Raw genomic sequence first — 27583 nt, forward strand, 5'->3', positions numbered from 1 at the left:
TACCTACACGATAGTGGTCTAGTATGCCAAGAAAATCAAAGAGTGCTTACCAGTGCTGCAAGCAGTAGAGGTTGGAGCCTATAATTTAAAGGAATTTAAAAACCAGAAATGTAACACCCAGAGATTTTGTTCTTGCTTAATGGCACCAGCCCTAAGGAGCATACAATCTCTTTATTGTTTGTGTTCAAACCGAAGACTTTGCTTACAACCTATTCTGCAGTTGAGTGAACAAGAATATTCAATTTTTCTTTGATTTCTCGTCATTTCTACAAATGCTGTGTTATCCTCTTGCATGCTTTGCACACATCCAAAATATGTAGAGTCTTACTTCTGGTTAGGATTCTGCCTGCACAGACATAATGATGTAAATCAAGAAGTCATTACCTCTGAAATTGGTTTCTCATACACGTCTTCCCCTATAGACTTTTCTTGGGCAAGGATGGCGTCCCTGTGTAGCACTCGGAGCACGTTCTCTGGAGCTGCAGACCCATAATGAGCTTCTAAAACTTCAGGTTTGGTTTTCTCTGTCTTCAGCATGTGGATCACATCCTCCCTTGCCTGTAACATTGCAAATCACTACCATAAGCCAACCTATTAACCAACAGGGAACACAGGGAAAATAGGGGCATTTCATATGTACAGATTGCATACATAAAAAAAAAAAAAAATTAGAAGAATGCCAGGGTGCCCATGCAAATATAAAAACTTTGGGAGATATCAGAGTAAACATGATCTGTGCAATCCAAATGTTGTCCTTGTAGATATTAATTATTCTATTCTTGCCTGCCATTACATTTGAATGCTATGAATTTTTATCTGGGTTGCAACTATAGCCAGGGAACATCATTACTCTTCATATACTTTATTCACTGCCTGTGCTGTTCTCTGACTGAGGTAAGGAGGCGAGTAGAACAAAGAGCACAAGTGGGCTGAATTAATATTTCTCAGACAGCCTTGAATCAATTATTTCCTAGTCATTCTCTACCTGACTTTATGACCAAATATTCTCTTTGAGTAACTTTTAAAATAAAGTTTTCTAACTTTTGTTTGTTTAAACAAAACCCTAGAACCGTTGCAGATGCTGGCTAACTGGCAGCAGACCCAAAGAGGCTGAGCAAACCCCCCCAGCAGCAGAGGAGGGCTGCTGACGCTGGAGCAGGGGCTGTCCCTGGGAGCAGTGGTGCTCCTGTGGCCGAGGGGAGCGCGGGTCCCAGTTCCTGCTCCCTGCCCTGAGTGGGAGCCCCCAGTTTCAGGCAGCACGAGCAGGTGTCTGGGCATGATGAGACTGCTCTGCAAGGCCACCTGGCTATGAATGAGGGGCAATTTAGGGCTGTGCTGTGGACAAACGCTTAATCCTGAGCACTGTTTCTAATGATACTTGCCAATATCTGTTAAGCCATCTGTAAAATAAGGGCAGGGCACTTGCTTGTCCTTCAAGACAGGTTTATAAGGCCGTGATCCAGGCAGCAGCTGTAAAAGGTACAAGTTTTCGGTGGGCAGGAGGGAGCTCCCCAATTTCCCTGAAGAGCATCTCTCCCACAAGCTCAAAGGGAGGGGGGGCAGAAGAGTACAGGCATCAATTTTTCTCTTGCCTGCCCTTCCAACACTCAACCCATGTGAGCTTGGGAAGCAAATTAAGGGCTAAGGAAAGGTTCAGATATTTTAGGAAAAATCCCTTGCAAATCCTGCCCCTATGTAAGCAATGACTGTTTAGGATTTATGAACTGCCCAACATTTCATGCTTTCCCACAGTGTTCATAATGGCACTCCATATTATCCCTGTAGCAAATCTTAAATCTTTACCTAGTACCACAGAGGCACTGCAGCTCTGCAAAACCACCTGCTTTTAAAGTGAGCAAGGAAATAATTTCAGGAAATGGTAAAGACCCTTTAGTCTTTTTTTTAATAAAAGAGTAACACGAAAATAAAACCAAAAATGAACTTGAAGCAAAGATCATGCCACCCAATTGAGAACTAGCCCAATTATAAACAGCTAGCTGTAGGGGCTTACTCAGTACATTTTGTAACCTTAAGTAAAAGCTTTGCGCATGTCTGCAAGATACAAAATACAGACTGGAATGGTATTAATGTTGTTTCAGCATGAGTGTGGGAAAGGTGCATCACTCATGGATGTCAAAACTACAAGTGAATTATGTGGGCTATTCCCAAAGAGTGCCAAAAGAGCATGTGCACCTCACTACATCATGTCGCGGAAATACACCACTCTCAGTAGAGGAAAAATGTTATTTTAGGAAAGTTTTAGACAGGTTTGAGAATATATCATTTTTTATAGCCCTGTAAAAATAATAGTTATCTTAGTGTCTTCTTTACTATGAGGCCAATGCTTCTATATTGAAGAAAAAGCCTTTAAAAAGTCTAATAGCATAGCATGGGACTCTAGGGGGATTTATAAATATCCAGATTTTATGATGTGTTGTCTTAGGCCCTTTTAGGAAGAGACTGTTTCGGGGCCATGTCTGTATCCTGCCCCAATGAACAAATTTGATGTCCCACTGTGTGCCTCGCAGCAAGGGCCCTGTGCTGCAGGCATGCTCCGGGAGAGCACTGTGCAAAGGGACCACCGAAAATAGCAGGATTAGGGGGCAGCCCCCTTCTACCCCAGGCACCAAGGGCCACAACCAAGCATGCTGAAACCTTGATTCACTTTGGTCCTGAGCACAGAAAGCTTCAGGCCCCACACAGCCCATTCCTCAGGGAAGGGCACACCTTGGACCTTAGGCTATTTGGGAAGGGAGGAGGGTGAGTTCGTTCTCTCCTGTTGAAGCTGTCGGGCCCCAGATGGCATAATTAAACATTGACAGGGCCAGGCAGAGCAAACAGAGACAACTCGGGCTCTATGACTTGGAAGAGCAGAGCTGGACTCCAGTCCCTGCAATGGTTATTTAATACAGTACTAGCTGACGGAGGGACCGAACGCTGCTCTTCCCAGTGAGTGCCCCAGCTCCTGCTCAGTTGTGCACTGCTGTGCATACTTTCCTTCCAGACTCATTAGCCTTTAATCATCGATGATTAAAATGCAGCAACTTTAGCAGGAGGGAATAAGAGCCCCTGAAACAGCTTATAACTTGCCAGCTGAGAAAGGTTTCTGGAAGCTGTGAGTTTAGGTTCCCCCGAGAGCCAGAGGAAGCCGAGCCAGGGGAGTGGGTGATGCTGAATGGAGGAACTGGCACCCCAAGCAGGAACGAAGGTGCCCAAGCTCAGTTCAGAGCTTTGAAGGAAACCTCTATTCATTGCTTCATCTTTAAAAGGAAGGAGTGACACACTTAGCTCCAAGGGACAGGGCAGGGCTGTTAGCGCTGAAGACCCTTCGCTACAGCCCAAGGGGAGGGTACCCAGCCCGGGGACAGGCTGGGTGGCACCATCCCCAGGACGCAGGCAGCCCCCCGCTCATGTACCCCTTCTTGGGCACCCCACGCTCTGCAGACACTTGGAATCTGGATTGCGTTAGCATGGCAAGGTGCCTTCTGCCTTTTCTGGGCTTGGCCATCGCTCCCATCATTATCTTTTCAAGGGTATCAGCTAATTCACCAAGTACTCTGTTTCAGTGCACTTACGATAACAGTTTGTAAAAAGCAAACTTACAAACAGATACTCAGGTTGCTAGGAAGCATTGGACCAAAAAAGGGGCCTTGTGCTAATAATAAACTGGAGAGAAATTTGCTTTCATTTGGTCAGCAACAAGCCCCAGCAGAGGAAGATCCTAAAGTGCAGCTAGACTAGGTCGGAGAGGGGCCTGGGTGACATCCTAACCTCCCATCAGCCTCAGGATTTGCAAACTCCAGTTAGTCTCTCTGAAACTCCTCAGGATAATATAGAGGGAAGGAGCTGAAACAGCTGTGTAGGTCTGTGTAACTTGTGATTTCAAGTTTCCTCCAAATGACTAATTTTCCACTGAAACAACTAGAAGAGAGCTCAGGTAGAGATGTTTTCTTTCAATGTATAGTGAACAACTGTCACTATATTAAACTGCATGATACAGACCATTTTCAGAAAACAAGTCAGAATAATCCTGTAGAGTAATACTTGGGCTACTTCAACACACATACCTGGAAAGATGTATGAGAGGCTCAAAGTGGGGGGTCTTAGCTAAGAAGAGAGAACCATACCGGCAAGCTATCTCTACTGATGGACATCTACTGTAGGTGCCTCCCTTGTCTCAGAGCACAGTTAGCATAAATCATAAGCTAGGAGACAAACACAAGGAAGACATTTCAAATTGGAAGTAAGCTTGTATATAAATCCCAGAGGAAAGTTGTTAGCTCTTTTGGTAGAAGGAACATGGTGTGTTTGGCACAGGAAAGCCATCTCTCAAGTCCTTTTTTTTGTTTTGTTGGTGCTCTGATGAGAGAAAGTATTCAGGCATGAGAAGACCACATATTGCAACAGCTTGTAACACAATGAAACTTATTTGTGTAAGTCCAGAAGACTGCAATTAGTCAGAGAAGCTCTTTAAAGTCAAGACACAGAACTGACAAAATACATACATTTACTTTTATTGGTTTTTCATTACTTAAATTGTCCTACAGAAAACTCCAAGCTAATTTTCTATCTATACTGGTCAGATTGTAGGTTCTTGAAAATAAACAGACTTTTCTGTTAATAAAGTGTCCCCAAGTACCTGATTCCCTAACAGTAGAAGCAATAAAGACAGATAAATGAAGAGGCCACTTTTACCTCTTAGTAATACTCTCAAGGCAAGAAACACAGAAGGCCAGATATGTTCAGAGGAGTTTTTCCACACTCTTTTTCTTCAGGAGCAAAGCCTGCTTAGAGACTCCCTGTCTATCAAACTCATAGAACCACAGAACAGCCCAGGTTGGAAGAGACCTCAAAAGATCATCTGGTCCAGCCTCTCGTGGGTAAGGAAGCCTAGATGAGATCATCTAGCACCATGTCCAATTGTATCTTGAAAACTTTCAGTGATGGGGACTCTACCACATCCATGGGGAGGTTGTTCAAGTGATTGACTGTTCTCACTGTAAAAAATTTCTTTCTTATGTCGAGATGAAACCTCTCCCAGTGCAACCTATACCCATTGCCCCTTGTCTTCTCCATGAGAGCCTCCATCTTCTTTGTAGCTGCCCTTTAAGTACTGGAATACTGTGATGAGGTCCTCTCCGAGCCTTCTCTTCTCCAGGGAGAAAAGACCTAATTTCTTCAGTCTTTCCCCATAGGGCAGGTTCTCCAGCCCTCTGATCACCTTCATGGCCTTCCTTTGGATCTTCTCCAGCTTGTCTGCGTCTTTGTTGAATTGTGGGGACCGGAACTGGACACTGTGCTCAGTTAACTCCTTCAGCTGTCCCTGCTGATAGAGGAACTGCAGAGCTGAACTGTATATAAGCCTTGCTTTACGCTTACTGGAGGTGCCAAAATCTAAAGGCTGATGACCTCAGAACTTGAGTATGTCCATGGAGGGGCTGACGTGCCATGGAGCACTGCTGTCCCCCACAGCTTTGCCCACTCTCCTTTTCCTCCTCTCTACTACCCACTGATTAATGCACTTACTTAAGATGCAGGGTCTGGGTTTCTACCTGGGAAATACAAGAAAATGCTCCCCTCCCCTCAGGAGTGCGTGCTAGCCTGCCAGCTGGAAGGCTGATGTGAGGCCACTCTTTGCAGGGCTACCCTGAAACACTCACTTTTTGGCAGAATAAAAGAGAAGGGCTGTCTTTTGCTCACTGGCTTGAGCAGAGCAGGGGTCTGAGTTCCAAACCTCACTTTACTACATGCCTAGTAAAATATTTAAATGATATAGAAAGGATGTAAAGAGGTCCCTGCATAAAATTGAAACCATTTAGGAAACAATAGCATGACTCTGCTGCTTGTAAAAGGGGACCGGCAGCCTAGCAACCAAATTCTTGGTCAATGGAAAGACTGTTACACAAGCCCGGCGTTCGGACGTGCTTCCTCCTCGTGCCCTGCCCTGCCAATTTACTACAGCCCTCTCTCCCCATTCCCACAGTCTTTGGCCTCTCCCTTGAGACTGCTAACAAAACTCAGCACCCACTAAATGGGGAATTTTTGCCATAGGCCATTTGTCACCTGGGAAATGGGACTGAGCTGACCAAACTCGTTTCATGTAAGGCATCTAGTAAATCGGAAAAAAATTTCAGTTGTATTCAAGATGGGCTGAATAGAATCAAAGTAATCACTGTCAGCTGAGAGTAAAATCCAACTCAAGATCCTTCGCCAGTACATCTCCTAAACTCTTCCCCTGACTTTTGTTTGTAAGTAGCCTTCCTGCAAATTCATAGTGTGTGTCTCTCGAAATCAGTTACCAGTAACTATTTTCTTCATAGGTCCATGTTTGGAGCCATCTAAAATACATCTAACTGCTTCAGAGCAATCTAAATATTTCAATAACATGATGACAATCCTCTCAATTAATTGAAACAAGTTTTGAAAATTCAGGAGCAGGAGTAGTATTTACAGGCATACACGTATCTAATATTTGGAAGACCTGATATTTCCAGCTTTTGACTATTTCTTTTCTATTTATCATGACATGTTGTTATTCCTGCACAAGTGAAAGCACCAAGTAATAGAGGTTTAATGATTATGAAGTCATATTTTTCTTGCCAGTGATTAATGGCAAGAAATAACTACCAAACCATGGACAGGAACCTGTACTTCTACTTGCATTGATGTTACTTGCATTGCACACAGTTCAGGTTATTTATAGTGCAACAGCTGCTCTGTACTGCATCAGAAACTAGATAAGGTCACAGGTTCTCCATGTAATGTTGTGGTCTTACCAGTGGCTGATTTCCGAAATTCCAGTAGACTTTACAAATGTTTCACCTAGAGCTAACAAACATCACACTCAAGGCATCCTTCTGAGGGAGATCAGGAGGATGTTCTCACATTAGTTTCTGCACTATCCAGGACAAGCTCATGCTGTGACAATGCCAGGGCAGGAATAGTCTTATTTCTGAAAATTCCCATTAGAGACCTCAGAAGGTGAATTCCGTGTGCTTAGTTTACTTTAATGAAGAAAGCATCTTCAGGCAGGTGTCTGCAAAACTTTCTAAACACTAATCCCTGTTTAAACTCTGTAACTTCCCTTCTTTTCTTACTTAGGAGGAAATTCAAATAATTAAAAGGAAAGTGCACTTTCTTCATTTTGTGTCATGATGCTATGAAGATGAATAGAGAAAGTAATAAAAATTACCCCTGCTGACTGGAATGACATTTTTGTTAAAGGCCCAATTCCTCAAACTATCCCTACGTACTGCTACAAGGACTGGGTAGCAATTTGTCTTTCAGGTCAGATGTACTTAGTGTACAAAGCATGCTTCAAAGCTGGGAAGTTAGATGTTCTGTTGCATCATACAAAGCTCCTTTTTGCTAAAAACTCGAGAAATATTTTTCTCTCCTATACCAGGTGTCTGAAGTAGCCTTGCTTATATCATTCACTCAGTGATTCCAGCTATGCAAAATGCTGGCTAATGACATGTATACGTAGTTCTTCTTGCAAGAAAGACTCTATGTACAGCAAAGCCTTTTTCTTGCCTTTCATTTCAGCTTAATTTCCTAATACTTGAAACTGTGGGATTCACTTGCACAAATTTCTTTGAGCATTTCTGGACTTGGGTCTATGTGCGTGATTTACTTTAGAGATGACTTCAGTGATGAAAAGTGACCACTGGTGGTTTTGTACAAAAGTTTAGTGAAATATATCCAGAAATGCAAGTGATCCCTTGTGACTCTGGGGATATGAAACAGAATTGTCCTGTCTTCTCCACACCATGCAGAACTTTCTGGCCTTATATGAAGCCTTTGGAGCTATACAGTGTATTTAATTTTGTTGTGTGTTATCTTACAGTGGTAACAGAAATTCCTTCTAAAATCAATACTGGAGGAGAGGCACATGATAGACCAGCTCATCCACTGCACAAACCCTCTGAAGTAGCTCCAGAAAAATTACATCAGAGATTAATGTGGCCTCTTATGTTTAAAAAAGTCCATGCTAAAGATCGCAGAGCTGAGGAGAAGCAGCACTGAGCAATGTATTACTTCTTACAGCAAGCTTCGAAACAGATCAAATGAGCACTAGAAGACATCTGTCTGTTATTTCCTGCCCACACAGCTTTGTTCTGCTTTATTGCCAGAGAGCTCCATGGATGATGTCACTTTTTTTCTGAAGAAAACAGGCCACCAGAGGCTTTCACTGACATAATTAATTATCTGTAGTCTGGGCCACAGCCAGAAAATTCCCATGGCAAGGCCCCGAGAAGTATTAACTCCACACTGCTTGATGTTTTCAGAATTATTAGGGTCTGGGATATCCTGTCTTTCTTTTTCACACTGAAAGAGTGCTTTGCTCAATATTATTGAGCAGTGGGGCAGTTACTGCAGCATATAGAATTACAGTGTCATGATCCAGTCAGCACAGAGACCAATGCGAGGGGTCACTGTCAGTTACACGCATGAATCTCCATGTTGGGGATATGCTTTACATGCTTCAGCAATGCATCACAGTGGCTAAAGCCACTGTTTTGGGTTTGCCGTATTCAGTTATATAGTTTACGTCTCAGCCAACATTAACCATATAATAACATTTTGCACATGACCTGAAGCCTGGCAGCAAGTAGAGACCACAGATTGATCCAACTAGCCAGCACGGAGAGGAAGGAACATCTGTTAAAACACCATTTTGGACACCTGAGCGGGAAGAAACATTAACAACAGCACACAAATGACTATATTTGCAGTTCAGGGCAGTTTGCATCCTAACAAATGAGGTAATTAACAAAGCAACTTTAGGGTTTTTTCTCTGACCAGCACTAGTCACCAAAATGCTTGCAAAGGCAGAGGAGAGCTCCCTGGTTCAGGTACTCCAAATCAGACATGAAAACCCAAATGACTAAGTCCCTATTCTGGTTCATTCATGCTAAGGAAATAATCTGCAGCTTTCCATATCCCAGGTGAATGGCCAATCACGAGCTGCTATAGCAGTATAGGAAGTCATTAAAATTGCAGCACATTTCCCACACATTGAGGTGTTTTTACATTGCTGGAGTCGTGTAGTAAGTTGCTGTGTTCCTTGTCTAACCACAACTTATTTTGTGATCAGTTAGCAGCTCTTTATGAAGAAAAAAAGATGACTAATGAAACAGTAAAAACAGAAGAAGCATTTCTTTTCCTCTTTCTTGTGTTATCATCTTGTGTTATCATCTCCCCCTTAATCTTATGTTAACCAGACTGAACCAAGACTCAAGAGATCCGTGCTCTGTTCATGGACATATTTCGCATCCTTCACACACAAAATTAACCTCACCATGCTCCAGTTTCCATTCCATAAAGGAAATAATACTTCCCAGGAACACTGTGAGATTTAATTCATAAGTATATATAAGATCTAGGTACTAACACTATTAATACTACAAAATATATGGCACTGACATCAATATAGTTGCTCTACTATTCATTTTCCCCCATTCATTATATTCTTTTATTTCCTCCATGCTTATGTACTTCTATACTGTCATCCAATTTGTTGAAATCCATTGGAAACTAAAAAGTATCTTCATTAGACATGTAGCTTAGGTTGTCTAAATTGCTCTTTGAAAGTGCTTCATTGACTCTATAGGGAACTGAAGCAGCTGAAATTTGGTGCTGTGGCCTGAACTTCAGGGAAGCACTTGAAGCTGCTGGCATAAGTACCCCCCCTCCAAGAGGAACAAACCTGCCCTGGTAGTTTTTTTCTGCAGTGATCTAGCTGTCTTATGGCATGAATGAGCACGCGTGGAGCAGGACGGAGTGAGAGACAAGCTGGTGCCAGCAGGGCCGTAGCTGTCAGGATGAAGAAGCTCGGAGGAAATCCTTCTGCTTCCTCTGTGGAGACGTGAGCATAACTCAAGAGGGATAGCAACAGACGTACGTGTGTATACATGTGTAATAAACTGTATACACAACTTTCTCTTGTCCAAGCATTTTGTTGGCTTCAACAAGCTGTTTTTCAGTGCTCTGTGCTACACGGATGTGCATTCAAGTTACTGATGATTGATGAATGGGCAAGAACAGTAGGACTGCATTACAGCGAGCACTTAGAAGCATAGCCAATTATTTGAACAGAGGAGTTGTCAGAGGAAACAAGGGAAGTGGGGCGAACTCTTAGAGTGAAGTCACTTAGAGAGGGCGGGCAATGAAAGGCACAGAGCGAGAGCTCCAGCCATGCCCACAATGATGCCCTCACAGCCTCCTGCTGTCTCCAAAATCCCCCTGATCCTCCCCAATGTCTGTCCTTCCCCTTGCCCTCCCCCAGCCCCACTTGGACATCCTCTCCATCCTCCAATTGCATTCCCAGGAATGATTCTAAAGCCCTTCAAAATGCCATTTTGCCTGAACTGTTGAGACTGCCTGAGCCAATACTGGGGAAACGGGTTTTCACTATGAAGCTGACCACATCAATACTTCTGTTTCTGACTTGTTTAAACTTTAAGGTGACAAATGACTGGAAGTTACCATGCAACTGTACTTGGGTTAGTCAGTTCCACTCATTTTGCTGGTATGGAAGAATTTATGCTAATTTTTTTACAAAGAAAAACAATCATTTCCAGGATAAGAAAGACTTCACTTGCAAAATCCAAACCATTCCTGTCTTAGGAAAGGATTTCCCTTCATAGCATCTCAGCAGTGCATCATTTTGGGTGCTGCATGTGCACAGCCCTCAGAAATAAGTCACTGAGTTAATTTTATTTTGGATATCATACAAAATTCTACATTGAAGACAACAATTTTGTAAAGATGTGGCAAGACACAGGATGTTCACTAAGGCCAGCAGTTTTCTGTGTGAAAATGTTACATTTCTCTCATTTTAGTCAACCGATAGGTGGAGCCTTTAACCCTAGAAAAAAGACACTTTCTCAGATAGCCATGTTCTAACAATTATTATATAAAGACTTATATTTGCTTTTATTAAAGCTCATTTTGGATGGAAAATGATCTGTTTTGCTCTCAAGAGCTTATCTGATCCTCAGCTGGAGCACAGGAGACACAAACTTAATAAATACACAACTGGGGCAGCAAAGTTAATAAAAACAGACTCAGCTACAACTGCAATGTTAAATTAACAACTGGTGACTCAGAGTACTGGACAGCATTATGACACATAAGACATATGCTCATTGCAAGCTCTCCCAAGAATCCCAGATATTTTAAAGCCTGAGAGTCCATGCATCTAGCATTTATTGCAAAAGAGTTGGCCATGTCCTCTCCCACAGAGTAAGCCTTCTCTCAAGAAAATGAGAAAAGATACAAGCTTTCTCGTTACTCTTGCACTGAGTATACAATTACTATTAAGTAAATGAAAAAAAAAAAGAGTCAAATGACATCAGTTGATTAAAATTATTTTTAAAAGATTGCAAAGGAGGATCAGTTAAAGACACTGATTCCAATGGGAACAAGACCAAAACTTAAAAGTTGATCGGGGACAGTTCTTACTGTTCTGTTTTGGACAGAAGACCAAGAATTTTTGAAAAAAACCCAAACCAAAACCAAGCTGCTCATACCCTTCCCTCCACTCTAGATGAGATGTTCAAGAGATCAGAGACACCTGCAATTATTCCTCTCTCTTCTAACCCTCCAAGCCTATATAACATGATAGATGTAGCTCTGTTAAAGTATAGCTCAGGCATTAACGGAGAAGGATGTTAAAATGTCTTTGTGAAAGTGGTTTTCAGCCTACAGCTGTCCAGTGACAGTGACATTTTATTGAGGATAATTACTTTGAAAAACATGTAATTCTAAAGCAATTTTATTACCAGAGAGATGGCTATCATCACTATGGTTGATAGTACCACAGCCCTTAATTTCAGAGGGAGCAGGAAATTGCCTGAATAGCACAATTTAACTATATTTCATTTTTTTCTTCTCTCTCATAAACCAGCAAGGTTTTATTTTAAAATTCATAATTCCAAGACTTGCTAGACAAGCCCTGCTTACCTCCCATGGTATCTCCTGCACTTCACACAGCAAGGATTGCAAGCTATAGAAAAAACCATAGTATTCTGGACAAAAATTTATCTCTCGTTATAAATTACTCAATGAAAACAGAAAAGAGCATTTGTGGTCTGAAGTCTATCCTAACTTTTTTTTTTTTTGTCCTGCAAAAGCCTGCTTCACCAGGAAAACACAAACAAACAAGGGGTCAGTCAGAGGGGAGAGAATTTTTTAACAAATTGTACTGATACTCTTATGCCAGATATTTTCAGTGATTTTTTTTAGGTTCTCATTTTGCTACAGCATGGTTACCATCTTTCTCTTCATTGTCTTGCCTTTTCTATGTCCCCTTTCCATGTTTCTGGCTTGGCTCCATTTATCATTGTTTTATTCCCCCTTTCCTTACACTCTTTTTCTTCTATTGCCCAACCTCTTTCCTCTCATTCCATTCTCCTTAAGTCACCTCTCCCTCTTCACATTAACCCTATCTTCTCTTTTTCCCTGTAGCTCTGTACGTGCCAAGGTTTTTCTCTTAGGGAATTTGGATTTAATCTGTATGATATGCTCAGAAAATCCTAAACTATTTCAATCCAATTAACAAGACTTCACAGTTATAAACACTTATGCGTAGCTACTCTACATGCACTTTTCTCTGGCTTTACCTGTTCTTTCCACTCTGGCTCCTCTTCAGCTTCTCAAACTGTGAGATATTGCTAATGACCATTTGAAAACTCCGTCTCTTCACTCTGGTATGTACTCTGTCCTCCAGTGCCAAGGCATCTTGTCCCAGCTTTCTCTTTTGACTTTAATATTACCCAAAAGAAACACATTTGGTTTCCATCCACCTGTCTATCCCATATTCCTTACTTGAGCTTTCAGACAGCTCAATATTTAATAATATTAATGCAAGAGCATCAAGAAAGGCACTGAAGAAAAAATACAGGAGTTTGTATGGCGTTTTTAACTAAGCAATACCTAGATGGCTATCACAACATTTCAACATCTCAGGAAGTCAAGTTCAAAACAAAAGCAGTTCAAGGCTTTACATGAAAGTTTACACATTGCAGCAAGAAGAAAAAGAGACAGAGGGAAAAACATCACAACTACAGCTACAGAGTCAAACTCTCTGGCTTATATCAATCAGACTGACAAGTAACAGGAAGGCCAAATAAAGTCATATCAGCAGAGAAAGGGAAATATTAAACTCAATGTACAAGGCACCAGTGAGCTCTCTCCTACTGCACTGTGTACAGTTCCAGCTACAGATGTTAAGAAAGATGAACCCAGGATGTAACTGGCACTGATCAAGGGGTGATGGAACATGTGGAAAGTTTATTTTGCTAGAGGAAACTAAAAGGAGGTGGCACAGCTAGCACAGCAAAACAAAGGCTCAGAGGGTGTGAGACTGCTGTCTACAAACACATCAGGCATTAAGCAGTAGGGAGAGAGGTAGGCTTTTCAAAGAGTGATCAGTGTATAGCCCAATTTCATAAGGGTTTCACTGGACAATGACAATTGCATTAGAAATTAAAAGAGAGACATTTTCTAAACATTAAAGCCTTTCAGTTCTGGAACTGTTTTGTAATAGGAGTAGTCAAGGTAAACAACCCACCTAATCTTAAAATACAACTTGATAAATTTATGACAAAGGTTAAGCAAAGTGGTTGCCTAAAGAATTAGCTGCTGGGACTTGAGAAACAGTAAAGAATTTTCCTTTCCTTTACATTTACAAATCTTAGTTTTCTGATAGAAAGACAGATGGTAAAATACTAAAATACCTTTAAAAATGTTAGAACGCAATAGGTAGTATATCACCTATGCCCATGTGGGTACCTGTTAAATGAGTTAGTTTGTTAAGAGAGAGGATTTCCCTCGTGGCAGGATGTACAGCCACTGTTATCCAAGTGTTTCATAAGGACCTTACCAGAGAGAACAAAACATGCAGCCCTTACCCACCTCTGCTAACCCTTCCCTGATACACCCAGGTCAAGAAGAAAGTCTTGCAGCCCCCCTGAAGGTGAGCTCCTCCTGGCTCTGTTGGATGAGAGAGCTCCTTCCCTCCATGATTACCCTGCTTCAACCATCAGCAACCAGTCCCCCCATACCTGCCCTACAACAACCCCTCCTGCAGCTGATGAAGCCACCAGTGCAATCTGCAGTTTGGTAATCAGTGGCACAAATGCAATTAACCTGCTAACCCCAGGCTGGCAGTCTTAATCCTGGAATGATGTTTTCACTAACAACCTAATCAGAGAGACCAAATCAAACTGGACATGATGAGAAGTGTTGGCTTCGAGCCAGGACCAGAGATACAAGGGGAGCAGACCTTGCCATGGGGTGTGTTGCCTGCTGCTCCCCAGGCAAGGGGAGATATCCTTCCTGGGGAGCCATCACTGAAGCCTTGCATAAGCACTCAAATTAACCACTAAATGCAGTCTATAGAAATACAGATTAAAGGAAAGGGCTTCTCTGTCAGTGGAGTCATTTGGGGGATGCTATGCAAATAGGTTTACCTCTGAATATCTGCTACACAGTGTTTCCTTTCAAAAGTCAGTCTGAACCCAGTGTTACATTAGACCATTTGGAAGTCTGAAGACTTCTCAGGAATTGCGGCTTGTGATTATTCTATATATAACATATAGTATACATACTGTTCTCCAAGACATCACATTTCACATATTGCCCATCCACATCCTCAGGCCTGCAACAGAGGAAACGTACAGCTGATACCTTAACATGTATTTCATTTACACCCCATGGCTGCCCAGCTCTGAGGAGCAGAGCTCTGTTCCTCCACAGCACCAGGCTCTCAGGAAACATTTTCCTCAGCCCTAGAGCGTGCAAGGGACCTCAACAGGAACGGGTGGTTGAGCTGCAGCGAATGAATGCCATTTCTGCACTGGAGAAACACAGTAAAATGCCAGCTATAATAAAGGCCTCGAGTAGAAAAGTTGCTCCTATTTAGATTGGTGTGAAATATAGGAAACTGTCTCCCAAGCTTAAATTGTCACCTGGCAATAGGCACAGAACCTGGCTAAGAAATCATTTTTCTTGCAAAACCCAATGGTTTGTGGTGGGATGATGTCTTCATAAATGTACTTTTATTATTGTGGGGTCTTTTTCCAAACATGCAATAGAAGAGTGAATGGTAAACATGTATGAATACTGCCCCTCATTTCCTTTTGGGCCCCTAATCAGGAAATGTTGAAAATCAGTGTTGGTATTGTTGGAGATTAATGGCTGCTGCTCAGAAAGTGTACAGGGAATAAATTGCTGCCAGGACAAATACATAGGCCATTGGACAAAAATCTGTGAACCACAGATATGATTATATCATCATTGTAAAGATCCACACTGCCTGTGTTGCTCTGTAATTAATAATATCCACATGTTGGTTTGACTGAAATCACTGTAACAACCAGGCAAATTAATGCCATGCCTTCATGGTCCAATTTATTCTACTGGTGTTTGAAGTTTTCTTTTCAAATCAGTTTTGCAGTATTTAAAAATTAGAATTTTTTTTCCCAGGTATAGGAAGAAATCCTTCATGGATTTTTTGCCCCTAAATGTTCAATATGTGTTTAAAGACCATGTAATCACTGGGTTTTTATATGAGCAGTGAGATCTCACAAGAGAAAAGACACTCCACTGAGCTATAAGGCCTTTAAAATCAATCCCTGTCATCAGTTCATTTGTTTCCCACTCTCCTTCAGAGAGGTTGTACTTAAGAGCTCTCCTGCCATGTGTGTTGGGATACATTTTCATCGCCACAGCTTCTGTATACTTTTTCTCCCCTTTTGTTTTCTTACAAAATAAGGCCTAGGCTATGGTGACCTCAGCCGTTTATGAAAACCTTTCCTTCTCTATAGTCAGTAAGTGCACAGGGCCCAGCCAGGAAATCTGACGACAGGCAGAGCTGAGTCCAACTTGGCCCTAGAAGCTAAAGAGCAGGCAAGCTACCTGAGGTCATTATAATTTAAAAAAAAAAAAAGACCAAAAAAAAAAAAGACATAAACATCACTGCTAGGGCATGTCTCCACAGTTCACTGGCATGTTCACCTTCAAAATGAAGAGCTGGCAGGTCAAGTCCCAAAGTAAGGACTCAAAATTGATACCAACAGCAACATGGCATGGGTCTATGTTTGCTGTGTTGTTAGATTATGTGAGTAGTGAACTAAGCATGTGAAGCATATGTATACATTACCAGTTTACCCTGCTAACCCCATGGTTGCCATGACCAGATTACTTCCCATGGTTGAGCTCACTGTTTGGGGTTTACAAGGCAGCGTCACCGTGCTCTGCATTTGGTCACGCAGGCAGAAGATCCCCCCTGCTCATGGCTGCTGAGCAAACAGTCATGGTATTTTATGCCATTTTTTTCTTCAAAAAATATTGGATCTCCCTACAGGTACAGCCTGCTGTTATTCTCAAAACAAAATTTTCTTACATATGCCTATATAATCTTTGCTTTGCTGGTATTGAAATGGCTTCAAAATAAACCCACAGTCTGATTTGTCAGTCCAACAAAACGCCAGCCAGCCACCAGAGATGTCCGAACAGATCTGAAAATGAAAAGCCATGAAATGACTCAGTGCATTAGGTCACTGTGACAGCCAGGAGGTAATACCAGAGTATTTACTTTGGCTGGAGTCTTCCTTGGCTCATCTCCGTTTGTACTGTCAAAGCCAGGCTCTCATCTCAAGCCAAAGTGCTGTAGCTTGCCCACTTCAGTAACAGTTCAACACAGGTACCAGGTAACTAACTAACAAAAATGGGGGGTTTGAAACTAAATTAAAAACTCTTATGGAATAAAACAAATAATAATTCTCTTCCCTGCCTGGCAGCAAGGAGCAGAAGAACCGATGCGCTCTACGGCTACCAGTGTGGCTGTCCTCACAATCCTCCCGTGATGCCGGGAAGCTTTAGTGGTTCCTAACATCTCTGTGGGGTCTGTATGTATGAACATCCCTAAAAGTATTGTCCAGGGCAGTGGGAGTATCGTCTTGGTGAGGATTTTCAGCCCATATTATGGTGCAGATGGCAGCTATCCCCAGCATCGCCATAGGGGTAATGCAACATGGACAGTCCTTTAAAGGTTTTGTAACTTCCCCCAAAGTAAAAGACTATGGTGAAGAGCCACATTTCCGTGTATTGAACAGGAGAATTACTCAGAGATAAGAATAAAGACCACATTTATTGCCACCCAGGAAACCTTAGTGACTTTCTTCGCCTCCCCTTTCCAGACCACAAAGGTGACTTCAGGGTAAATCTTTCTGAACAACATGAACATGATACATTTCTAATGAGGTCTGGCTCTATTCACCACTGAAGCTGCATGCTAGCTCCATCTTTTAGGAAATGACATATACAAGTTTTTGTATAAAGTAAATGAAGCACTATAAATATGGATACTGTTCTGCAATGATAGAAGGTTTTTTCCTTTGCAAAATTGCATTCAACAGATTTTCTCACTTTCTTCCCCAGTGCAAAATGACTCTTCTCTGTTTTATGACAAAATTACTAAATTTGAATGCGTATTTCCTGAAACTTGAAAGGACTTTCTGACAAGCTGAAGGTAAATGATGTACAGGAAGAGTGATACTTAATAAGATGAAATTTCAGCATTGTGGTAATGGTGCAACTTGGGTGACTCATATACCGAAGAAATTAACTAATCACCTCCAAAACCATTGCTTCTCTTAATCAGGTAAGATGGTAACAAGTCCAAAATGAAAGTAAAAATATTATGAATGTGGGTTTCAGGGAAAAAGTAAAGCATTCATATGAAATGCTAAATAATGAAGGTTAACTAGAATAAAGAGATTGAAACGTAAAACGTTTTCACACAGGTTGGGCACTATTTTTCTGCTTGTCCATGGATTCAGTGAAAAACATCATTAAAGTGCAAACAGAAGAATGTATAAATTTGTCAAGCAGTCCCACCACAAAAGGGGATAAGTTTTGAAAAGTCAGAAGTCTTCATACTGACTTTTTGAAATACCATGTTTCAGCTCTTTATTTTGAAATTGCATTTTCCCTGAAGGCTGAGACTCCCAAGAGCTCCGTGATTTATTAGCAATTGAGAGAATCCTCAAAACTGGATCTAAATTTGGGGGATGTGAGTTAAGCACAAAATCAGGCTCTCTGCCATCAAGGACTTACTACTGGGCTGAATAAACATGCAAATCAGGACAACTGAGAAAACTTTCAAGCGAGCACTACTCCAAGAAATAAAACTAATGAGTCTTTGCAAGGCAGGGAATGTGCAGAGTGCTGGAGGCCAGGTGGGACAGGCAGAGCTTTGGCTGAGCCCTGAGCAACATCTGAATATGCAGAAGGTCCAGGGGCCATCTTAAGTCCTTTTTTTCAGTATTACTGACTTGCAGATTTGTCCCTTGAATATTTGCATTAAAGATTTTAATTACTCACTATATTTGCTTGCCTTTTTCCAAACTGATCCATCCGTGGTTTTTTCCTCTTTTTAAGCGTTTAAGACCTTCAGATCCCCCTTTCTCTGTCAGTTGTGACAGGTGTTTAGAATTTCTGTTGCTTTGGTAGCTGCAGATAGAGATGGTAAATAAAGCAGTACTTAAAACTATGACTATCCTGTTAAACACCAGCTAAACACTGCTCTCTCCTTATGGTCCTTTGCCTTAAATTTGCATGTCACTGTTAGTTGAGCCCTGTACATCTTGGACAACCTAAAAATAAATAGATACACAGAAAATATACTAAAAAAAAAGATGTTTAATTTACCTGCAGTTCTCCTTCCATTATACTGAGGAGTTTTATCAAGTCCTCTTTAGAAAGCTCTATGGACTTCTTGTTCTTTCGTTCAGTAGGTCCAGGTGACTTTGAGTGCCGTTTGACAGTTGCTGAAACCATGACCTCATCTTCCTTCTGATGAGGTTTGTTCTTTTTCTTGGCATCCTCCTGAAGTTTTTCATTCTCTGCATGGCTGATGACAGGCTTGGAACTGGAGAAGTGCCCGTTAGACGAGCTTTCTCCACCTTGGTTTCGGGATCTCATCCCTACCTAGAAAGAAACAAACATAAAGATGCATTTATAAACAAAATTACTTAGAAAAAGCTGCAGTGGAAATACTGCCTTTTGGAAGAACAACAAACTTGTGAAAAATGAAAAATACTGTCATGTTCAAGAGACGGTGGTAGAAGGCTCAACCATTTCACCAACTCTGTGTGTGGCAGACAGTGAATCCAGGGCATTAAGTATAAATTTAACAGAGTCCTAAAGTAAGGGTAACCATCTTTTTCAGCATGCCAAGATGCTGATATGAGTTAAAATGTATGGAACTTAAAAGTGATACAGGAAAATGATAAAGAACATTTTCCAGTGTTCCCTTTCCTTCAGTCAACATTTTTATCATTCACAATTCATCAAAACAAAGTAGGTTGTTAAGTAGATCTTATTTTAACATGAAGTTTACTTGAGAGATGGGAATGCAATTAAATTTTAGAAAAGCATATTTCTTGAGTATAAATTCTCTATGAGAGTGGAGTGACAATGCATGACAAACAAAGATCACTCTATACTTTTTCCAGAGTGAAGCAACGGTTTTATTCCAGGTAACCAAGAAAAATTGAGAATGAAGACTAAATCAAGTGGTAAACTCCATCTTAAACTAAATACTGCATGAGATTATTAGACAGTAAGTGCCATAAAGGAAAGTCGAAAAGAAGTTTGAAAAAAAGCACAGAGGGAGTGAAACCACCAAGAAGTAAATGGGCAAGATCAATGCAGTCCTTCCAGAAGATTCAAGGCTTCTCCAAAATGTCAGGTCATGGTTATTGAATGCTCACATTTTTGCCCTCTTAAGCACCTACACTGCACTCTTAGACGATGTCTATCCTAGGAAATTAAACAGTGACAGCAAATGTTCCTGAGCTCTGGCACTTGACCTACTGTATTACTAAATTTTCAGCACACTCCTTGGCACACTTCAGGTCCAGGCAAGCTACCACTCTGCCAACCAGTTCCTGGGCACAATTCAGGAATTTACCCAGCCCAGGTCCAGATGCAGCCACCCTGTTCTGGAAGAGAAGAGCATTTAGTAGGACAAGCATGGCTGGATTGTGCCACTTGACCCTAGGGGCAAATGGGGGCCTGGCCCTGTTTAGTTTATGAGTAACATAGACTTGGTGTCACACAAAACATAGCTGTGAAAATCATCCTTCCCGTGTATTATCTTCCTCAAACAACAGTCTTCTCTGATTCCCTCTGCTGAATGCCATTCACCAATATCAAATTAAACCACTGGCTCTTATCTTCAAATCTTTTCACAGTTCTTCTCTTTCTTACACATCAGCCCTTTTCAAGTTGTCATCCACACAACACATTCAAATAAAATTAGCTTAATCTGCCTGTCTGTTCTCTTCTCCTATGAACATCTCTCTCCTTTCTTCGCCCTTGACCCTGCAAATTGGCCAGGGACGCTGCTAGCCCTTAAAATCCCACTTACCCTGTAAGGTCTTGCCCTGTGTCACTGACTAACAATGGCACAGAAGACAGGATGGGTTCATCAGTGTGTATTTCATTACTTATCATTATTAAACAGATGTGCATAGGATACTCAGACATGTTTACATATGGACCCATATTGCTATCCTGTCACCTTGCTATTCTGTCACCTTCCTATGTTATGCTGAAGTAGGTTTTTGTAATTATTTTCAGTGTTTAACTGTTGAAGAACTTGATTGTTATTTGTAATCAAGGTATTTGTCATACACAATACAAAGGCAGCAGTGAATTTAGTCTTGGTTCACGGCCAAACTCAGATGTAAAAAGTAAGTTGGTCTCCTAAAAGTTGGATATTCTTCATCCTACTTGAAATTGCTTGTATAACAGACAAGGGAAACCATCAGGAGTTTATGTTGCCTTACTCCAATTTACTTTTGTATATGGTCATATTTTCTGGTACCTTGATTTTTTACTTAAATCCGGTTTACCTAAGATAGTCTAAGAATACTAGAAAGCAAGATCTGCACAGAGAAATATCTAGCTTTAGATGGGCTACAATTTGAACAGACAGACTGAAGAAAGCTGAAGCAGGGTCTACATGTCTGAAACTTGCCTAGTTTCTATCTATAGGTCTAATGAATAATATTCCACTGCTTCCAAATCTTTTCTCTCACTTAAATTCATCTCTGGATTTAGTTTGCAGCTTGTTCATTAGTCAAGCAGATGCTTCTCAACATCACTAACATCACTTTTCTGATAAGGATCTCAGAGCAGCAATTCACTAGCAATGGGGCAAAACCTAAAATACATTGACTAATCAGCTTGGCTAATGTTATGCTGGGCCTGCTACGGCTTGCTACTTACTTGACTCGGGCCAGTGTTATAAATCTCTTGCTCACATTAGCCTTGCATTTTGGTAGTTTCACACTCTGCAGGAAGATTGTCTTTTTATTATCATTGGTTACTCATGTCTTAACTTCATTAATTCAGTGGAATTCATCCAGCAGCATAAATGGGGAGAAAATTAGACCCAATGTTTTCGAGTGAGAGAGTTTCACGATGAGATTCCTTGCATTGTAGGTCTGCTCCTTTCCAAACAATATGTGATACAGGTATACAATGGCCTTTAACTTCCTGAATGCTTATGCAGTGTGTTTTTCATCAAACAGTTTGGATTAAACACATGAATTACGCTTCCTAAAAACAGATCTCCATTATAAGCATGAACAATACCTGAGAACCTCAGGAAATCTTTTAGGTCTCAGGTTTGTAATGGAAAAATAAACATTGTACTATGTTTCCTCTCAGATAGGGCTTTTCAATTTGTTTAACTTTAATGGGTTTAAAAGTTTCCAACCATGCTTCCTCTCAGGAGAGAGCACTCGGGATTCAATCTGTCTCTATTTTCTAAGTGTTTCCTTCTGAGTCCCTGTGGGTCACAGCCTCCTGCCACTTTCATCTCTAAACCAAACCTATTTTTCATGGCTTACACTGAATGTCTTCATGGCTCTAGAACATCCTACATGTTTTAAGAATAAATATTGCAAGCCTGTCTTACATATGTTTTCCAGTGAAAAACAGATTATTACATTACAGTGTATTCTGCTTAGTAACATGCTGCGTTAGTGATTTCTCTATAGTAAGATGACACAACTGTTAGACCCGAAGGTGCACAATTAATTTTAACTCATGACTAGTTGAGACAAATCATCCACCTCAAGCATTGCATAATCAACCAGATGCACTTAGCTGGATATGGTAGACTTCATGAAAGGTGGTGTGTCACCCTGTCACATCATAACTCAAGACAGTCACTTTGATCCATCTGTCCCTGTGGGAGCTGAGATAACAATTCATGAAGCCATGTAAGGGCTGAGTAGTTGACTATATGTTTATAAGTAAGTGTGCTAACAGAGAAATAAGGAATGACTATTTAGAGTGTGCTTTTACTTGATGTAAATAAATGTAGGTCCACAAAGGACAGATGCAATTTATTATTATTTTTTTTAATTCATTAATACAGCAGCAGAGCAGCTTAACCAATTGATCTGGAGTTTTTTTATCAACTAGCTAATTAGGATATGATTGTCACTAAAGGAACTAAAACTTGGCCTTTTTAAAAATGTCTTTAACACTTGTAGATTTATTTTGCAGCATGTCTTACATCACAGTGTGGCAGACAGTCTGTCACTCTCAGGGACATTGCCCCTAACAGCCTTTCTTTGTGTAAAAGCCTGCCAAAATCAGTGTAACGCTAACACCTACTCTGTCTTCAGTTACAATGTTGATACTTTTCCAACACCTTATCCAAATGCAAAGGTGTTGTGTGCTGAAGCCAGAGATGCAGGTGAACTCAAGCTTAAATAGTGACAGAGAGGGCCAAAGTTCTGATATTCACACAGTAATTTCCAAGGAGTTTAAGGGCCAAAATCAGCGACATGATCCAGCTGTTGTGCAGTGCTCTAGGAATACAAAGCAGCTGTAAGGATGACTGAGTTTTAATTAGAGCAGCGTGAAGTAACCAGAACATACCAGTGATCTTGGCTGAAATATGGTGTGCTGGAAAGGAGTGCTTAGTATTATCATTTTGGACATCCGTCTGTATTTCTGATGGTATCATGATAAAGAAGAAAAGTTTCTGACCAGTTGCACAGCATTATTTCGGTATGCAAATACCAAAATCCCAAAACTTTGCCTATCTATTGTTTCACCAGGGTTCCGAAATTGATTCTGGGGACACTGCCAGTCTAACACTGGTAACAAACGTCCTCCTGCTGTCTGCCCTGTTCACGTCTCCATGTCTTACAGCATTCCTGATCTGCTGAAGGGATTGTGTTCCCTGAAGAAATAGCTGGTATGATTTATAATGACTTTAGCATCTAATATTTAACTCTATCTTTTTTTTTTTCCCCACCCCTCAACGTATTGCATATTAAACTGGAAATCTTTCCTAACAGTCTTCAGTCAAACAAGAAGTCTTTATATGATCAGTCACCTTGATTTCAACATTTATTGGCTACTCGTTTCAATATGTGCTCACAGCATTGGTACTTGGCATGGGAACTCTTCAGCTTCTCCTCTGTTTCACTCATTTGTTAAGCTTTAAGCACAAAGGACAAATGCTATGATTATTTACTTGAGTCTGTATTGTTGTTCTGGGCATGGGTCCTCTGGTTTTCACAAGTTAGCAATCCACACAAGATTTTATGAAATAACCTTTATGTTAGTTTTACTGACATCAGGACGAAATCTGTGAGGAATTTGCTGAGTAGGATGTCAGGAGAGGACAGGCTGCATGGTGTTCCAAACCTTTCCCCCATTGATGGCAATTTGTTCTCCCTATAGCTCTTGAAATGACAGGTTAGATTAGGCTCTGTTACTAGTGCTATTAGAATCAGATAACGCAAGTTCTTTGAACTTAATGTGTAGTACCTCTTGCTAATTGGACATGCTGATTTTGGCCCTGTAGTGCTCTCCTTAAAATAATAATAATAATAATAATAATAATAATAATATTAATAATACACACGCACACACACAAAAAAGTTGATTTACAGCCATGATATGGTTGTTGCCTTTGGCTATAAATTTGTAGTCTGGAGTTCAGTTGCAGATCTAACTGATTAAGATATCACATGAAAGTGCTGGGTTTCTGACAGGCTAACAATGTATTGCAGGGTCGGTGCAATTGGGTTATTAGTGAGCCAAAACTGGAATTGTTTCTCAGCTGTGGCTTTGGGAACTGTATTTTTCAAAGGCACCGCTGCGCAGGCATTTGGAGTGAAGCAAAGTGCTGTGTGGAAGCGCTTGGTACACAGGGGAGATTGCTGAGAACTCAAGAACTGAGCAAGCCAAATCTCTGCCCAGTGATTACCAATCAATGTATAGCACCAGGAGCGAAAAATAATATAAATATACTCAAAATGGAGACAAAATCATATAAAACCTCCATCAGACCTGAAACACCCCATAAATGAGGAAGAGAGCTGGAAAATTTTTAAAACAGTATCAGTCTGTATCTGCAAATAGTAGATACCAAGAAAAAAACACTGAACAAAAATACAAAAAAAGAAGACACCTTCTCAGATGTCAGGAAGAGAGGAAGATAGGGACACCAAACTGACCTTGTTGGCTTAGAAGTCCTCAGCAAGAACCACCCCAGATGGGGATGGATGGCTTTAGCCCCAAGGGATCTGGATAGCCAGAACTAAGGCTACATGGCCTCAGTGGTGTGGCTTTCCCAGGACAAACATGTAGACATGCAACTGGTCACACCACTTCAGAGACTGATTAAAATGACTAGGTTTATCATTATCAATTATTCCAGGCTGGTTTCCTGGACTCTGCAAATGTTCCTTATTATTGTTTTGTCTGATATGAAGAAATAAAAAGGAATCATGCTACCAAGAGCTTGTCAGAGGCCCAGGTAGGAACTGATGGCTGCATTGTGCAGAGGTGCATGCTGAGCAATGCTGCTCAGTTGGACTTGGATGCTGCATGAAGCAGACATGTCAGACTCCGGACTGTGTGATAGCCGAACAACACTGTGCCAAAGGAACGCAGACCTCATTCTTCATTTTGCTGTTGTAGATGACTCCAGTGTTTGTTTCAGTCATGCTGGTCAGAGGAGAATGCTAAACCAAATGACTAATAAGGTGAAGAATGGAAAAAATATCTACCTGTAGCAATTCTGGAGTTTCCTGTATTTCTAAACATTCATGCCTAGAGCACTAATCCATTCTGCTCTCTAACCCTCCCCCAATCTCTTGCCCTTATATGCATCATGACTTATCTGCAAGAGCAAACAAGAAAAGGTCTTTGTTCCTTCTGACAGTATTATATGTTACCCATGTGCTTTTGTGAGAGCATGTGTAAACTGCTTGCCCTTGTTGTTGGAGTATTGGCACTTTATGGATACTTTATGGATCAGGACAATTCTCTGCTCCATAAACAGCTTGAATAACTAAGCCACAGGGCTGTAATTCTTATATGGACTAGGAGAGGACTTGTGGCTAGTCTAGCTACATAACACCACTACTGCCTTCATCCTTTCACCTGGTCTACTTTGCAGTGCTGGAAAAGCATTTGTCATACAGGCGTTAGGAGGAGCAACGCCCAAGCACACGTGCTGAGCCCCATGCACTGAAGAAGAAAAGTTCACGTCATCCTGTTGACGCTGCCTCCGTAGCGGGGTTTGCACCATCTGCATTGGAAGTACTGCTCTGTGGGCTCCCTCCCACCCCGTAAGCCCTTTGCCAGATGCAGCAGATTGAGCTGGTCCCTGGGCTGCACCCACTGCCTGCACTCGAGTGAGGAGAGGGCATGGCATTGCTCAGAGGAGCCCGTGCAGGAAGGAGATAGTGCCCCATGGCAGACAGATGTCATGGTGTCTCCCTCATTTTGTCATACCATGCACGGAGTCTCATCTGTGGAAGAAACTTGAGTTTTTTTAATTATGAGAAAGAAGAATTTGTCCCCATTAAGAGTATCTGACAAAAATGCAGTGACTGTTTTAGATGTAGGATAATTTTCTTTTATCAAGTCACTGCTATCTCATTATTACCTAATGTATTCTGGTGAATAGAACTTTTGTTTTTATGCTGCTTGCAAATAGTGTAGAAAAGTAGCAACGTTATAGCAGACACACTTGTTGAGGTACAGCACGAGAATCAGCAAAACCTTTTTGCTTTATCAAAGATTTATTTTATAGCTCCTGAAATTGATTCTTATAACAGTGGAGCATAGTAGCACATGGATTATATTCACCAAGCATTATCTCAACAATAGTTCCTTTGCTTGAAAAAAGAAATGGGAGGAATAAGCATAAATGTATTCTCAAGAAGAAAAGAAAAAGATTTCTGAAAATTCCATATCGAGGTGCCATTCTGAACAGGTATAATCTGCATGAAAGCAGAAAAGGATTTCACAAAACTAAAAGAGGAAAGCCAGTCGTCACTAAGGCAGATTTATACCCCTTTAACACCATTTTCTTAATTCCAAGATAAACTCTCCTCAAGCTAAATTATGGCACAGATTTACAAAGAACAGAGTTTATGCTGGTATAATTCCATTAATTTTGTCATTTTCAGGAAAACTTGTGGTTTCAGCTGGAATACTTTTACTTGAGTAACGCTTGCTGACCAACTAAGGAGTAACATAGACTTGTTTCACAAAGATTCATGTTTCCCAGGCTTCATCTGGAAAAACATCTTGGATGCATGAGGCATGAGGAATGATAAGCTATTAGATCATCATTCAGTCAAAAAAATAAACTTTTATATATCACTTTACCGATGTTTTGATTACTCTGCTTCCCAGCTGCCAGAAAGTACAAACGGGAGTCACAGAGAAGAGACAGCTCAAGTAGCTGACACCACTAGACAAACATGCCACTAGGTCTGACGAGGGTTTAGATATTTATTCTCCAGAGTGGCTATGTGGCTGAAAAGGACTGGTCAGGAGCAAGGTAGGTGGCAACAGTGCTAACTGCCTGCGGTGCAGCCTTTCTAGCACATTTCAGCTGAGCTGGGAGACGTGGGAGTATGTTGGTTCCTACTCATCCCTCTTCCCAGCCTGTTTCCAGCCCACCGGAGTGTCCTGTGCCCAGGACTACTCCTGATTTGAAGGAAAAGCATGGATCCTTGGAGGAAAGAAATGCCCCTGCTTCCTGGGGCCATGTACTTTACACCCAGCTGATGGAGCGTGTCTCGAGACACAGCCACCCCTTGAGGACTGGATGAGCACTGTGCCCTGTCATGATTCTTCACATATTGTTTTACAGCTTTCTGCCCTTTTGAGTTATGCCATTTCAATTGAAAATCAAACTGTGAACTTCACATGAAGATAAAGCTAGCACTGTCGCCATTAGTTTCAGTCCAAACCCACTAAACATTTGTTTTATCACCTGACAGCCAGAACGTGCCTGGAAAATGATAAGAGAGGTGATGCAGATTAGCTGGCCTACCAAAGATTTTTTGCTCCTGCAGATAAGTAATCTTTGGTGTTAGGTAAGCATTAGTCATTTCTTTTTGTTGACAGCATAGAACCAAGCTGATAACCTGCAGGATCAAATATACTGTGGACTTAGGAACCATGCTGTACCTCTTGTAAGTAGTTGCTAAAGACCACTGCTCCTGTAACA

At 41.2% G+C, this 27583-nt stretch overlaps 1 protein-coding gene across 5 annotated transcripts in view; it reads right to left on the reverse strand.

Moving 5' to 3' along the window:
- The window catches only part of FILIP1 (filamin A interacting protein 1), a 109551-nt gene that overhangs the window by 45790 nt on the left and 36178 nt on the right, over positions 1 to 27583 (reverse strand). For all 5 annotated transcript variants that reach the window (XR_011328386.1, XM_069804694.1, XM_069804691.1 and 2 more), the window contains 2 exons: positions 18721 to 18999; positions 385 to 558 (listed from right to left, as the gene is read on the reverse strand). Coding sequence is in view for 4 of the 5 variants with exons in the window: in XM_069804694.1 (XP_069660795.1) it covers positions 385 to 558; positions 18721 to 18993 (447 nt within the window). In the remaining variant the exon portion in view is untranslated. The remainder of the gene's footprint in view (positions 1 to 384; positions 559 to 18720; positions 19000 to 27583) is intronic.

Source organism: Haliaeetus albicilla, chromosome 17, assembly GCF_947461875.1.
Source record: "Haliaeetus albicilla chromosome 17, bHalAlb1.1, whole genome shotgun sequence".
NCBI lineage: Eukaryota > Metazoa > Chordata > Aves > Accipitriformes > Accipitridae > Haliaeetus > Haliaeetus albicilla.